Below are 16,726 nucleotides of genomic sequence, written 5' to 3'. Positions count from 1 at the left end.
TAAAACTTTTAGTTGGCCATTCTTAATTGATTTCATATTTCCACTTATGTCATATGGGAAGGAGATACATTTAAATCAGAATATCATGAAACATAATGTGCAAACTCCTTACAAAAGTCCAAGCAAATCAAATCTTTGCAAACATTTTACTGACTACGAATTGTAACCATAATAGAGAATGGAAATCAGATGTCTTTAACAAGAGTAATTTTCCATAAAACCATATTTATTGTTGTGTAGCAAATACATAATTCTTTATTAAGTGAATCCTGTAGTAGATAATTTTTTTCCTTTATGTTCCCTAAGGAGAGCAACTCAATTACCTGCCTTAATTGTATTTGAATATCACTTTTCATCTTAACTAGATACACCTCCATCTAAAATCTGCTTTCCCAAGGAGCATTAAAAACTAGCCTCAGAAGACTAAGATCCTCGAGCACAAGACACTCAGCTTGACTGATGTGAAACTCTTTAATAGTGAGCAAGGAGGATGTTATAGACCATATGTTACAACAGACTTCAAAGTAGGGAATCATGCTCATGTGACAAGAATATATCACTTCCACAAATGCAGGACATACAGTTTATTCAGTATGCTGCCTTTTTTTCACTATTAACAAATTTATCATGTCCTTTTTAGTGATTCCTGGTATTTTGCTGCTAGTACATGTTAAAAAAAGTTCCTATTGTCCTCAAAGCAGCCAGATGTGGATTTTCCCTATCATTACCACTTCTAATCAGGTTTTGTTTGCAATTCACATTTTTATTTATAGTGTTCTGCTATGCACTATCGCTCATTTCTATTTGTAATATATTGCTTTCATATATACAGTAGTCTTTACCTCATCACTAAGCTTGAACTACCACCTAATGGATTAAAAAATGGAAATATGAGGGACAGTAGCATTGCTTATGAACTAAGACAGAATACTGCCCTCAAGTCCACCACAAAAAGAAACATTCATCTGGTGTTGCTGAAAAAACCACTAAAGTAAAATATTACAAAATTGTGTGGGTATATTCTTGTATGAATATGCATGAGTGTATGTAAATTCCTTAGGAGATAAAACATGATTTTGAGTATTTCATAGTTTGTGTACCACGGTTCTTCATGCAAGTTTGGTTTTGGACTGCATAAAGACTAGATTTATATTTTTTTCTTAAACTCTACACATAAAGTCCTAATTACAAGTGTTTTTTGGGGGGAGTATAGTTTTGATAGCTATCACTAGGTACAAGGTATGAATGGCAAATGACTGACTAGAAGAGAAATTGAGGTCATCACTTTTCAACTTTTACTGCAGTGATCACAAGTTGAAACGGGCAAATCTTATTGATTAAAAATCTCTCAATCAATAAATGATGAATGAGGTCTTGTAGGGGCCTAGCTTCTCAACACACAACAATTTTCTGACCTTGCACACAAGCAACATGAGTCATATTCAACTCTTAGTCATTATTGTTTCTAATGTCTATTGTTCTTCAACACAATAAGTAGCAGAAGAGCGATTTATTTCACTTTCAGAAACAGATGAGAGCTTGGGAAAATCTGGGATGAAAAAGAAATGGAAGGAGAATGGTACTGATTTTCATAGTGATGATATTTCAGAACTTTCCAGTGGAAGAGGTTAGCTGGCTTTTTTATTCATTTAGTAAAGCTAATCTCTAGGATTATGCTTTAAAAGCATTCATAGTTTTTCTTCCTACATCCATAACCATAACCATAGCAATGTTGTTGTCTGCATATATTTTCAATTAAGTGAGAGCAACAAGACAAAGCTTCTTTATTATTTCTTTCTAATGAAGTATACAGCTACAGAGATGCAAAACAATACTTTTAAAGATTTCCTTGACAGTATGCTTTAGAATTCCCTTCCAACTAGAGTCATAATTCCTTGTTGCCAACACAGTCTAATTTTATCTTCCTGTGTTTTCAGCATTCCCAGATGGAAAATTGTAGAGGATGCTGGCAAAAAAATGATCTATGTAAATTTGCACTGTCTACACTTCTTGCAATTAGGTTATGAGAAAAATCTAAAAACTATACTCTTAGGATTATATTGTATGCTATTGTATATAATGGTAAAAACCCACATACCTATAGGACTTATATAAACATATCATGATACCAGTAAAACAATTTTTTCTTTTTTTATCTCTAGTACAATTGTTGGTAATGGAATTGATCACATTCCTGCTGGCTGTTACAGCATGTAGTTTTAATGTCAGCATCTTTTTATTTATAAGGATTGTAATAGGGATTTTAAGTATGAAGGGAAAACAACATCTTACAGAAAAAAACCTGTTTTATCTATATCAAATGGCTATTTACTATGGTTTGAAAGAAAGCCTCTTACATAAAATAATCTGAATAGTTTCAAACCAAGAATAAATTATAAACTATTTCATCTGTTGGGCATCAATCACAAGGCAAATTTTAATAACTTTACCCAGACTGAACTAGAGTATCTACCTGCTCCACTACTGCAACTTTACATAAGAGCAAAGGCTCCATTTTCATGGTCCATCACTGGAACAAGCATCTATACAAGACAACTGGCATCAGCATGAGAACTGACACAAGACTCACCACTGCAGAAATGGCTTATATTCTCTTTTTGCAATTCTTGACCATTTTGTATCATCGTATTTTAAATGCAAACTCTATAGATACTGTGAAAGCAAAGGTAAAATAAATACCTAAAAATCCCGTTTCAGCAAATATGCAGAGAAGTAGCATAAATGTTAGATGTTTCCTAACTCTGAACCTTAAAACTGAAGGCCCTAGCAATGGTTAGTGATTTAACTAAGTCAGAGTATTTTTCCAGAGTAATAAACAGCAAAAAGTCTCTAACGTACAATACGTACCTTCTGCAGTATAATGATCCTCCTCATTTTGGGGAAAGCAGACTCTTATTACACCAGTGTTGATATAAATCAGAGGCAAGTTGCGGGAAGTTAAAGCATGAGTCCTCATAGGTTGGCCTGGGGATTTTCTTTTCTCCTTTTGACTCCTTGGCAACCTGGCTTGAAAAATGCTTGCAATTGCATTAAGCAAAGGAAAACAGAGGACCACATCAAAGGCCTGAGCAGAGAGAAGGATCTCATGAAGGAAGTGAGGAGAACCATCAGTGTGACCTTCTGACAGCTTATGGAATGTTCTTCGTTCATTTCTTGATATCAGTTTGTGCCGAACATTTTTTGTCACAGCTTTGGTATAAGTGAGAGAAAGAAATCCATGTTGCTGGTGAGAACCATCTAAGAGTTTTGCAGTTGTCTGTTTTAAGCAAAAATAAAATAGAATGAAATAAACTGCAACAAAAATGTACACATGTAACATGCATCAATTACCATATTCTCAGGATGTTTAGAGTTCTGCGCATTCCACAGAATCATAGAACCATAGGAATCATAGAATGGTAGGGTTGGAAGGCACCTTTAGAGGTCACCTAGTCCAATCCCCTTGCAGAAGCAGGTCTGCCTAGATTAGGTTGCAAAGCTATTCCAATAAAGCTATTCCAATAGCTTTCAACTGACTCTGAACAGTAGGAAAAAAAAAAAAATCTTTTTTTGAATGGACAGTTTACCCATAGTGCAATTGCACTCTATTGTGTCAGCTAAAATTACGAATCACTGAACATTTTTTTTCTGATTATTTATGTTGTATGAAATCAAACCCAACCAGCATCCACCCCCATTTGTTCAAGATCCTGATTTACCAAACATTTTCTGTTACATTTTCCACACATACATACATTTTGCTTTCTCCTTTACTTCAGACATTTTAGAAGTAGATTTTATTTCCTTGCACTGTTCCTTCTTCTAGTACCTATGCAAATACCATAGGTGCTAAAATAAAGCTTTGGTGCACTCATCTAAACATGAGTATACAAACCACCCAGAGTTAACTAAATAAGAATTGAGTTAGTTTTGCCCTCATCATTTCTGAGTTTTTAAAGAGAATAACTGTACCATGTGCTAAAGCACATCACTTAAAGATGCATTACACTGTTATTAGAAACAGCAGATTCCTTCATTTAGAAGGACATACTTCCTAGATAAAGATGATAATTAGATGTTTAGCTCCCAAAGGATATATAGTATGGTTTTCATATTATCTTTTAATGACCTTTCAGTCATACATTATTAGTGGGTGAAAAACGTAAAAACAGTAACTAGGAAAACCATTATTTTATCAGTGAAATAAATGTTTTTGTAAGCTTCTATAAGATTGTTTAAATATTAGCTTTAATTACTTGAGGACAAATGAAAGAAAGTACAAATAGTTGCCTCTTTCAGCATCTTAAATTTGATTTAAAACAATTTAATGTAATTTAAACCTTGCTAATAAAAGAAAAACATTTCTTAAATAAACAGAACATATAGCTTAAATGCTGAAAAATTGGAAGCTTTTATGATTAAGTGAATCAGAAAAATTAAACAAAATAATTACCTACAGGAAATGAAACAAACAGAATACGAGAAAATATTACCAATCAATATTCATGATGAAAATTAATCAAACCACACAGAACTTCCACTAACATAAAAAGATTTTATACAAACAAACATTTGTGAACATAAAGAGCCAAATGTCATAGCATATAGTCTGTCAAGGAGAAGCAGGCAAGAAACAAAGGGGTTAAATATCTCAAACTGAGATAGTCTGAATAATCAAGTAATGTTCCAAGAATTCAAAATAAAACCTAAAATATGAAATTGTTAATTGTCACATCATCAGTAATTTTAAAAGGCTGCATAGAAGTACATTGCAGTAATATAAATTACTGAAATCCCTAAGTAGACATCAGTATTACATGAATGAAATGCAGCGTTCAGTACTGCCTTTTACATTTTTGGTCTCCAAACGCTATTCTATATGATCGCTTTTATTATAAATTAATCCCATTGACTTCAGTGGACTGCTGTTATGTACCACATTGTAAGCCATCAACCCTCATTCGCATATGTACTAATAAATGACTGACAAATATTACTAAAGCATATGAGAGAAATACCAGAACTAATGTAATCACTATAAGCAATAACTATACTAAGAAACTAAGCCATTTGATTTTTTGTTTTTTAACACCAAATAGCATTTATTAATGGAAGTTCTGTAGTAAATTTTTTTTAAAAAAGATTCTTACAGAGGGAAAGAAGCCGGAGAAATTACTGAAAGGGTCTTGCTTGCTGATGGGTCGAACCAACAAGGTACGTCTGTTCAGCTTGTCAGTACAGGAAAGGAATACACCTCCATATTGCCCCAAAGACCAAGAATCTTCCCCAAAACTTGAGGTAATGAACAATGCATGGAAGAGGGAAAGACAAAAAGAAAAAAGAAGAAAGAATTTCCTATAAGCAAAAAATAATTACATTAAACTTACATGGTTCTACATAAATGCAAGACAAAGCCTATGCCATACCTTTTCCTAAAAAGCTGAAATTCAACCAGATCAAGGAAAAAAATGGTTATAAAAAGAAGAAACATTTTAATTTTTTGGTGAAAGGACAACCTATATCAAAAGGTCAAGAGACTTGAGAATAAAAGAATAGTAGAATCTTGCACACAGCAAAGAACCTTACTCCTGGATTTTCAGCAGATAGCTTTATTAGAATGATGACAAGAACTAAGAAATTATGAATGAAAAGTTGTACTCATATAAAATCATACTATTACTTACAAAAAAATGAGGTCTATATTAAAATGTGCTTTGTACTACAGTTCCTGTCATCATTATTTTTAACATAGATAAGACAAAAGAAAAATACATTGCTTAAAAAGTGATTTAGGTTAGCACCTTAGTTTACTAAAGAAACCTCACCAAAAGCTTTTCTCTGCATTGTAGAAATAATCCTTCAAAATGTCCTGAATGCCAGTCTCCCCCTGTCCTGGAAGACAGAATGTTCACCTTATCTATTCTCTGCTTTTGGTTTTACTCCACAGAAATTTAAAGACAGAGAAATGTAGTCTGAAGAGATTATGAAATATAAATGAGAATAATAACTATTCTGTCAAGTGGAGTAACTTTGGAGATTTTTTTGTGCCTCAATATAACTTTGGCAAAAAAACCAAAAAACCCTGAAGTTGAAAATATTTCTGATGGAGTAAGGCTCCTGGGAATGAAGTACCTTCTCTCAAGATCTCCATAGAATCTGCAAAGAAACTTGTTAAGAGTACCTAGGTATTGGAATTCCAAAGCACTTTAAAGCATAATGACTAGATTTTAAAAGATTTTAAAAAATAATCACCAAATTGTGATTACCAAATATGACACTGTGTGCAAACAGAAACTGCATTCACAACTTCAGCAAAGGAACAGGAATTAAAAAGTGGGTTTTTTTTAACACAGTTGACAAGGAGAAAAGTTTCAGAATATTGATTTAATGGTGGACATTAATTATCTAAGTTTTACTTGGGCATGCATGCAACACTGTTGTGTCACACAGACACAGATAATAATCTTCGTGCCCTACATTACAGTGTTGCTATACCACAGAAAAAAAACAGCTCAATTTTTTAGAAACAAGTTCTTAATATCTAAGGGTATGTTATCATAGATCATTAAATATTGGCACTTGCTAAACAACATGAAGCAGTATTTCAGGTATGTCCCATTCAAAAGTTCAGCTACAGTTAATTATTTTTTGTCTAATAGACGATCAGAGCAGCAATTGTGAAAAAATGCTTTCCCAAGTTACAATAATTTCTATGTATTTCTTTGGAATTGGATATAATTCTGAGAAAATTCTGATTTTTATTATTTAAAAAGTTAAACTCGCTTAAATTGAAAATCACCTTAAATTCAAGTTAAGAATTAAGAAAAAAACCAGCTTGCTGTCTTCTTTCAGCCTGAAATTAAAGCAGAATAACTCCCAGGAATTACCTGCTTCTGTAATGGTCAATATTGAAACTTTCTATTTTACATTTGATTTTGGTATAGACATCCTGCATATCCACTGAGGCACTGAGATCTTCTAATTCACTGACAACACAAACTTCTGCAATAGTCAAAGAAAAGAAAAATTGTTATAAATCTGAAACTTGTGTAACTTTTTAGGCAAGAAATATATCTGAGACACTACATTTTGTAAACAGGATGATGCTATTTCTACCCTAAAGTTTTTTTTCTAAAAGCAATTTTTGATCCAAGTGTCACACTGATAGAAACTAGAAAAAATCCTGGAATCTTTTTCATCAAAATGTATATAAACACTTATATATATGGGGGTTCTGTTTCAGGTGTTCATAGCATAATTCCTGAAAAAAAAAGAAGTAAAAAATTATTTTTAAAGATTTTTACTCTAAAAATAATTGAGTTTTCTTTCTCTCATGTAAATAGTTTTTCAAAATCAAAGGTTCAAGTACATCTTCCTGAAAATTAGATTTGATCATTAGTCTCTTTGTTTTTTCACATTTCTACGAGTAATAATGTTAATTGCTAAGCAACAGTGTTTCCTAACAAAATATATTTGAAGTCCTGTGGCACATTTATAGAATCTGAGTTCTTCTCACACAATTACTGTCCAGATGATAATCATAGAATGGCAGGTCTTGGAGGGGATCTTTAGAGATCATCTAGTCCAATCCCACTGCAGAACCAGGTCCACTTATATGAAGTTGCACAGGAACATGTCCAGACGGGTCTTGAAGACCTCCAAAGAAGGAGACTCCACGCCCTCCCTGGGCAGCCTGTGCCAGGGCTCCCTCACCCTCATAGGGAAAGTTTTTTCTTCTATTTAAATGGAACTTTTTGTGTTCCAGCTTCATCCCATTACCCCTTGTCCTGTTGCTAGATACCATAGAAAAAAGGGATGCCCCAATCTCTGGACATCCACTATTTAGATACTTGTAAATATTAATGAGATTACCCCCTTGGTCTCCTCATTTCTAAACAGCCTCAGTTCCTGCAGTCTTTCCTCGTATGAAAGATGCTCCAGTTCCCTGATCATCAAGAAGCTATGTACCACACATATTTATCTTTTCAACATAGAAGCTGAAACTTCAAATGCAGAACATCATTATAACTTTCTATGACTTGAAGGATTTTACTAAATTTGAAATTATCAATACAATAAATACACATCTATACACAGACATGCACCAAACCTACTAATAAATCACACCAAAATGAAACACGGTTGTTTCTAATAAATACAAAACTCTTTAGTAAAAGAATCAACTTATTTATGATTTTATATAATCATTTTTCCACCCAGAGTGATTACATGCACTAACCTAACTACAGCTTGTCATTCTATTTTAAAATATAGATCAAGCCTATTATTTTTGCATTACTGTTTAACAATGTAAATAAATGCTTTGAACAGATAATACTGTGCTGTATGGAAATTAAAATATATATGGGGAAAAAATGCTGAATACCTGTGCCATTATTTCTAGGATCAGGAGCAAACAATTTTATAGTAATTTTTGGCAACATCCACTGCATCCATAGGCTGACACGTCCACTGGAGACCCCGATATTACTTGTTGTTTGTTCCAGTGTAATGGAGTCTGAGAAAGGAGAATCATCACCACCCTGAAGAGAATCACCCTATAAAACAGATGTAACAGCTGATGAGAAAAAGTATTGCTTTTTCATCGCTCCTCATTTTTTCTTCTGTCTAGACTGATGCAGATGCACAAATTGTATACATGTAGACTCATTGATGAGTACATTTGAATTAAGCCATTTTTTTGACATAAAAAAAAATTGTCGTGGTTTAGCAAGGAGCAGCTTTTGCTTGATAATAGGGGGAGGGGGCTGCAGTGCGGACCTGGTAAAGAGTTCTCAGACTTTCCCCTGGATCTTGGGTTCAGACCCATCTCCCGCCTGGCTGGGCCAATCTGGCACGGCTGCGATCACTATTTAAGGATGGGAATTTGAAGTGCTTGGGAGCAGGTGTAGGAGTGGTAAAAGATGGAGGTGACCAAGCAAGACCCCACAATCAGAGGAGGAGGAAGGAAGGAGAAACACCAGAGGCTCCTCTGCCACCAGTGTTGACAATGCAGACTGTACTCCTGCAACCCATGCAGGGCCATGGCAGGGCTGAGAGCCACCAACAGCTCCATGTGAGTGCACATGGACGGGTGAGAGACTGTATGAGGAGGCAGTCATGGCGCAGGCCGTGCTGGACAACCTGCGCGCTGCAGAGCAGACCCACATGAGAGGCAAAGAGGAGCTGCAGCCTTTGGGATGAACGCATGATGGAGCGGCCCGTGCAGAGCTGCCAGGTGTGTGAAGTACCCTGTGCTGGAGCAAGAAGGATCTGCGAGGAGGCCACCTGCCCTGAGGAGGGACAAATGGCAGAAGCCATCCGGAATAGACCAACTGAAACCCTCATTCCCTGTCCCCCCCACAGGCTGTTCAGTGAGATCAGGGCTCTGAGCTCAGGAAGAGGGGAGGGGTGAGGGGAAGGTGGTCTTAAAGGGCTGGTTGTCCTCTTCATCATTGTACCACTCTGTGTTGTTTTCTGATTGTTATGTTTTGGGGTTTTTTTTGGCAGTTAAGCCCTCCCTGTCCTTTTGGAATTCTCAAGTCTGTGGTACTTGAGTCTAATCATGGTCTTTTGTCCCTTGGTGTGTCTAAACCACAACAAAAACAAAGCAAAATAAATTCCACTTTTCTCATTTACAGGTAATAAACTTTAACAAAGATTATATGGTAAAACTGTAAGGTTCCATGACTTAGTTCCACTTGGCACAGTGGGCTTTCCTACCTCTAAACTAACGAAATACTATCATCAGTGAAAAAACATAGGCTGATAGGAATATTCTGAGAAGTTTTGCACACATTATGACTTTGAGCTGGAGCATTTTTCAAGTTCCTTCTTCCACAGGTACACTTCATTTGCCAAACTACAACTTACAAATCGTGATGAAGGGGATGAGCGTGAGAGACAGTCTCCTCCTCATCCTCCATACATCCCCCCCTACTCTCCCACTAGACGCGTTCCAAACTACTCTTAGTATGAAAATCAACTTTGTACTATATTTTTGGCAGGTACATTTCTGATAGTTAAAAAAGAAGAAAGCAATAGTAAATTAAAGAGACATAGATAATAGCAAACACATAATTTCACCATGGCAAATTTTCAGTTTTATAATTGTGTTCTTTTATTTGCCAAATTTAACGTGCTTGGATGTTTCATGCATTTAGTTAACCTCTTTTTTTTTTCAACAGTTATTTTTGTTTAGTGCTTGGAGTACATGGATAACTTTGTTCTGTAGAAATCTGAGGCTATCACCTTCCCACAATTTACGCTTCTTTTTCTGAAGATGTTATGTACTATGCCTCTCAGAGAATCAGCCAGTTGGTAACTTTTGCACAATATTATTTATAACTATTTCAGAGATGCATAAAGAACTGCATTTATCTAGCATAAACTCAGACAGATATAAAAAGCATACTAAACAATGAGTGTGAAATTTAAAAGCAACAAATCCAGAATTTGAGAGAGTGTAGCCCCTACCAGCTTCCAAGCCTATGAAGTTTGAAAAAAAAGTTACAGGTGCAGGCCCAGATTTATCATTAGAAACCACTTCATTCTCTTTGGAATACAAAATGGAACAGGCTGTGTATCTGATATGCTCTAAGCAAGAAACAAAGGTGAAGAAGAGGTCAAGGTACTCTGAGTTTCTAATACTATTGCCAGAGCTTTCTCTGGAAGCATTCCAACATTGTTTGTGCTTGTCAGATTTGCAGATGTTTCTGTAGCATGTAAACTGGCTTTAAAAAAATTCCATTCAAATTGTGTAGCACGCAATTTCATTGATGCAGAACAAAACTTCATTTAGTTAAAGCACAAGTAGGGCTTACACATGCATATTTCTGGAAGTGAACTTGAAAAAAAAAACCCAGTTCTGTAATTTCTAGTAGTCAAATGGAGGATGTCAATGTAAGACAACATTATCAGAAATAAAAGAACTGTGAACCTCTGGACATAGCCAGAGGTAAAGCTGGGGATCAGACATCTGGACCTGCAATTGCCAGGGTTTGGAACTTTTTCTACTACAAGGCCTTCAACTTGTTCTACTACAGGGCCTGCAAGTCCTAACCAGAGCCTCAGCTCACTTGTGCTTAGCTTTGCATTGCAATTTTGTACTCAGGTTACTGTATTACCATGCAGTATTCTAGGTCAATTGTGTGTACAACTATTTGGACTTGCTAGTTGTCAGTATAGCTAATACTGCATTAAGCTCAGGCTTTCAGTGATAACCTCTTTTGTTGGCAGCTATGCCAGTTGCTGAGCTTATCAACAGACATCCCCAGCTGCTCCACAACATGTCTCTATCAGAGGTTACTGTGCTACTGGCTCAGCTCATCCCCTATTTCAACAGTTCAATGTGAACATTTTTTTTTTCTTTTCTGCCATTCAAACAGATGTAAACAGATGAATTGGTCCATTCTCTTTCTCAGTGGCAGAAGCACTGCAGATGCTCCACTGAAGGCAGATGTTACAGTATGGCTATCCTTTGGGAGGTGAAAAATGAAGAGACTGCATTTCTTTTCAGCCTTCTGTTAATGGTAATGTAACCAGAACCATCAACAGAGTCACAGGGGCTGAAAAACTAATGCTCTGCAGTAGCTGATATCTTTTTGGTTTTACTTGGTTTTGGTGTGAGCTTTTTTGTTTGTTTATTTTTAAATGAGCTCAAATTCTTCGAAAAAATTGCTGTGACAAACTAAGAAGCTGAAGTGAGAAGAGAGATTCTTCTTGTTTCTCATGTAGTTTCAATTTTCATTTGGGATTTTTCAGCACCCAGCATGGTATTTTTAAATATGTTTATGCATTAATTTTCTGCTCTGTTTCCAGACCTACAGAAAAATCAAGCCAAAGTCAGAAACCCTGAACTATTTTCCCACAACTTCTCATGCCAAGTCCTAAAATATACAATTTAATTCTCTAACCAATTGTTGCAAATTGACCAATACACTGAGTTTATTTTCTTAGCAGAATTTATCTTTGTTCATCAGGAAGATCCAAACATATGAGGCCTTCATCCTTGGCCTGCTTAAAGCTCAGGGATGATCACAGTCTGGCCACACTAATGCAATGCCCTATCAAAATAACTTCTGCGTTCTTGCTCAATCACTGAGCTTCCCCAAGGACTAAACACTTCTACCACTGTTTGTACTTAAGTAAACAGTAACAAGTGGCCTGTTGTAGTTTGCACTACCTTTGCTTTTGCTGTTCCAAAGGAGGGATGGTAAAAATGATTAACTGTTTTTAGCCCTCCAGTACTTAAGTCTCTCACTCATGTTTCCCTGTCCTACCACCAGCCAGAATAAAATTCAGTAAGCTAGGTAGCTTTATCCTCACAGGACTGTGGTGCTCACTATCAACTTGTCAGCATGAAAAGAATTACATGCAGCTTAAAATATAAATCATTCACAGATCACATAAACAAATTACTTCTTTTGCTGTTTAATATAAACAGTTGAGAGACTTTGCTTTCTTCTGATTCATTTATAGCAAGTCCATTGCAGCTGAAAGAAGCTTTAAAAATAATCATTTGTCTGCCACAGATCAAATGAACACATTAACTTTAAAATCTCTAAACTTAAAAAACCCCTGTGCCTACTGTAGCAAAGTATTTTTGTTAGACAGACTTCAAGATTTCAAAATACAGGAACATATAAAGGAAATATAGACTGATAAAATGCAAACTTGTGGAAAAACTCCCTAAGTCAAAAATTCAAAAATACATATTATTGTTTAATTACTCTATATAATTTATTGCTGTTTATCAGCAATAATGATTATAAAATATAAAGTTTCAAGGTGAAATTGTGGCTGATGGACTCATTTTTTATATATTACCTCCACTATTTCTTTAACTAAAAACATTATTGTTACAGTTGTCTGAGAACAAGTTATATTCTATACATACAGGAATATATTTTCCAAATCAAACAACATGGACGAAGATTTGGTCCCACTGACTTCTTTGCTATTAAAATTTGGCCAACAGGCAAATAAGTTAAAATTTCTAAAGACCAATAAGTAATCAAAATTAGCATTTTATAGAACATTATGAAATTTATACGGTATTTAATAAGATTAAAAGAAAAGTATTTTTCTAGTCCTCCAAGTATTTGCAAGTTGTTTTCAAATCTGCCAACATCAAGACAGCAATCAGGCAAGGTTTTGTTGTTTTTGTTAGTATTAGGTCTCCTCAACAGTAAGTGCCTGCACTATAACTGCCCCGATTTTATTGCTCCCTTGATGGAATTCAGACTTTATGGGAAGGGAAAGGATTGTTCCAGTTCCAACGAGCAGCAAAACCACAGATAGGGATAAATCAGTCAGGAAAATGGTGGAATGCTGCTCCAGTCTTTTCAGCTGCCTCCACCTTCCCTTTCCCTTCTTCCTATATCACATACTCTCCGTTGGTTTACTTTCTTGATGTCCCATTTCCTGTGATAACCATTTCTGTGTGATATTAAAGATAACTTTTGCTTTCCTGTTTCCAAACACCACCAATCCCTCTCTATGACTCAGATTTTCTGTACCGATGTCTAAAGAGACCTTCAAGAACATCATGACATATGAGGCTAAAAAGAATTAGGTTACTCTGACATCCACTGCCCCGCTTTTACACTCTATGAAAATAAAATTACTTCTTCAGAAGGTAATTTTACTTCATTGCAAAACAATGCAAATGGATTTTAAAATATTTGCTTGGATACTTAGGTTCCTGTGAACAGAGTCTCCAGAAAAAAGTCTAACGTCTAAGATAGATGTCATATACAATGATCCACACACTTGGATAGACCATGGAGTATGACATCTTCACCCAGAAGAAAAATTAGGCTGCAATGAAAATAGTATGGTGTTAACAGATTGACATCTGCAGCCCATTAGGCAGTTTTGACAGGTAGAATTAGCTCTGTACTTCACAGGAGACAAAGCAATTTAAAAAATCTGCCTACATTTCTTGTCCACAAGGCCTGTCTACTTTGCTTTTGGGGCAGCGGAACAGCTCTATAGTTCTCTGTACAGATGCCACTCACATGCACCGCTGCATCTATAACAGGGTCCTATGCATATGTGAACGTACTAAGGAGGTTATTTTTCTGGAAACAAAGTCTGTATTACATGAACTGTAACTGAGGTGCCCAGCAGATTCAAGTAGTTCAAAGTAGCAGCTGGAAACAACAAAAATGACCAGATTCTGTCTCATCTTCACTTCCTAACCTCTTCAAATAAAGGAAAGGCACAATGTCATAATCATGCTATCTACAGCTAGGCAGGTGATGGTAAGTTAGCAAAAGAAAACAAAGAAGCTAAGTTATTAACTGTTCTCAAAGGACAAACAGCTTTCCCTGGTGAAAAGGAAAAACAGAGAACACTCTTTAGGTAATTTTAAAATACATACATTTTTAAATTTTCAGCAATCCTTACCTCAAAGAACAGGACTGCAACCATGTAATTTTAATGAAAACCTAGCTTATGCTTTGATACCATGAAATATGTTGAATAAGTTCAGAGATAATCACCAGCCACAGAAGAGAATGTGTTACGGAGATACTGCCAACCATTATATGTTACAAATTATTTAACTTCTATGGTCTAAAATAGTCTAGTAGAAATGTGAGAATAATCTATAGCTCATTTTATTATTTTTCACTTGTTGATCAAATGTAATTCCCTTACCTCTTTCCTTTCACTACTTCTCGATAGCACTACAGAATTCTCAGAACTGTACATAGTCTCAGGAACAAAATCATTGTATAGCTCCAAAATACTTTGAGACTTAATTTTATAGATGGCCACCAAAAGATTAAAAAGAAAAAAAATGCGGGTGAAATGATGATTACATTGCCTTATAATGGTGGCAGAGTGCTTAAGATCATTTTCATCATGGCTTAAAAAAAACCTTGTTTCAAAGAGATTACTTTGTTTATGTTATCTAGAATGTATGAATTTGGTAATGATGGTTCACCTCACTCCAAATGGTAACTTGACATAAAACTAGTCCTAAGAGTGAAGAGGAAATTGCTTTTCTCAGTTTGGTGTTTTTGTGAGGCTTGCTTTGTCTTGCTGTATTTAATGATGTTTATAAGAAAGCACTAGGTCAAGACAACCTTTGATGTTACATCCTGTAACAACCAAATAATTCAGGTGAATCTCCACTGGATATCCATTCCTTTTCACCTTACAGTACCACTAACCTTTTCCATGAAATCACAAGATTGATATCAAAGATAGTCTTCAAGCATAAACTTTGACTCACAAATTCATTTTACCAACAAATTCAAATAGAGCAGTTTTGTAGCTACTAGTCTTACAGGAGCATAAACTCTGGCTTAACAAAGATTCTCTCCCAGTATTTTTTTTTTTTTTTAAAGCACAGTAATTCAAAACCTTCACTTTTCTCTTTTTTTTTTCACTGTTATTTAAATCTTTGCACACCCTACATACCATTTTGATTTTAATCACCTCAATACACCTAATATTCCCAAACAGTTAATCAGAAATGGAATAATTCTCCTCAGCTGGTGAGTCAAAAATATTATCCTCCTACTTGAACAACTCATATTTTTTTCTTGACAACATAAAAATTAGCCTTCTAATTAGAAGGATTCATTTTCAATTTCTGCCAAAGAACTTCTTACAATGTCAAGTATGTAGTCATCCTTTGATTGAAATTATGATCATCATTTCAGAGTGGAAATGACTGAGCATAAATTCTAACATTGTCCTTTGTTGGCTAATTCACCAAACTTCAATTAGATCATATGAAAATGTATTTAGCTAGCACAGAACATTTCTCGAGAATAAGAAGAAAGTTAAATAAATGATAAACAATACTTTGCAAAGGGGTAGGATATGAACACTGAGCTTGGACACATATTACCAAAACTATCTTGGTAACATACGGATTAAAACAATTACTGAATCAGTTTCAAGTAGTGCTCCAAGTACAGCATGTACTTACAACACTGCTGTCTATATAGAGGTTCAAGACCAAATTGTTATTTTTAAAACTGGTGGTTTATAATTTTAAGGAGAAAGGATTTTAAATGAGTAAATGAAAAAAAAAGTAATTTTGTGATCATATTGTTTCCCTGCTACTATTACTTACCTTCAACCCCATGGGAAAATTTTTCATAATTGAGATCACACACACACCCCACAAATTCAATTTTCTTCATATAATCTCAAAATATTTTATTAAAACAACTGAAGAACTGAAACTCTAGCTCAGATACCTTTTAGTGACACTTATCTCTGTGTATGTGTGATGCATATAAAAATTAAGTGCTATTAATCACTATTTCATTTTCTCCAAACCCAGGAATTAATAAAAACCACACAAATGGTTACAGCAATCCTGGCCAAAAGTTGTTGAGTATGTAACTGTACTCAGTGTTCCAACTACCATGTATTTGCCTGTGTTGAGATGTCCCCAACATCGCCGTGTTTATCCTAATGAAACTCTCTTAGAACAGTCTCCCTGCACGCTAATAGCTTTATGTTATGAATCTATTGCATATATATGACCTATCGTTGCTATAACTTCAACTCATCTTATGCATTTTTGGCTCTCTCCTGGAGCAAAAACAAGGTCAATTCATTATTCTAACTAGTAAGTCTGACAGGAGCACTAAGAAAATCACAAATCCTATCTCTATTAAGTAGCACAGCCTCCTGTGACCACCCATGCTACTGTATCAGCTACCTGGTGACTCACAGCTAAGGATACTCATGGATG

At 35.2% G+C, this 16,726-nt stretch overlaps 1 protein-coding gene across 6 annotated transcripts in view; it reads right to left on the bottom strand.

The window, feature by feature from the left end:
* VPS13B (vacuolar protein sorting 13 homolog B) overlaps window positions 1-16,726 on the bottom strand; it is a 457,128-nt gene that overhangs the window by 191,321 nt on the left and 249,081 nt on the right. For 5 of the 6 annotated variants that reach the window (XM_061995669.1, XM_061995671.1, XM_061995673.1 and 2 more), the window contains 4 exons: window positions 8,387-8,558; window positions 6,888-7,002; window positions 5,151-5,292; window positions 2,869-3,277 (listed from right to left, as the gene is read on the bottom strand). In XM_061995669.1, coding sequence (XP_061851653.1) covers window positions 2,869-3,277; window positions 5,151-5,292; window positions 6,888-7,002; window positions 8,387-8,558 — 838 coding nt within the window. Of the gene's footprint in view, window positions 1-2,868; window positions 3,278-5,150; window positions 5,293-5,825; window positions 5,893-6,887; window positions 7,003-8,386; window positions 8,559-16,726 lie in introns of those variants that run through there. The other variant, XM_061995675.1, reaches the window with a different exon arrangement.

This window comes from Colius striatus, chromosome 4 (genome assembly GCF_028858725.1).
Source record: "Colius striatus isolate bColStr4 chromosome 4, bColStr4.1.hap1, whole genome shotgun sequence".
NCBI classification, from domain to species: domain Eukaryota; kingdom Metazoa; phylum Chordata; class Aves; order Coliiformes; family Coliidae; genus Colius; species Colius striatus.
This window is presented reverse-complemented; position numbering and strand designations above follow the sequence as displayed.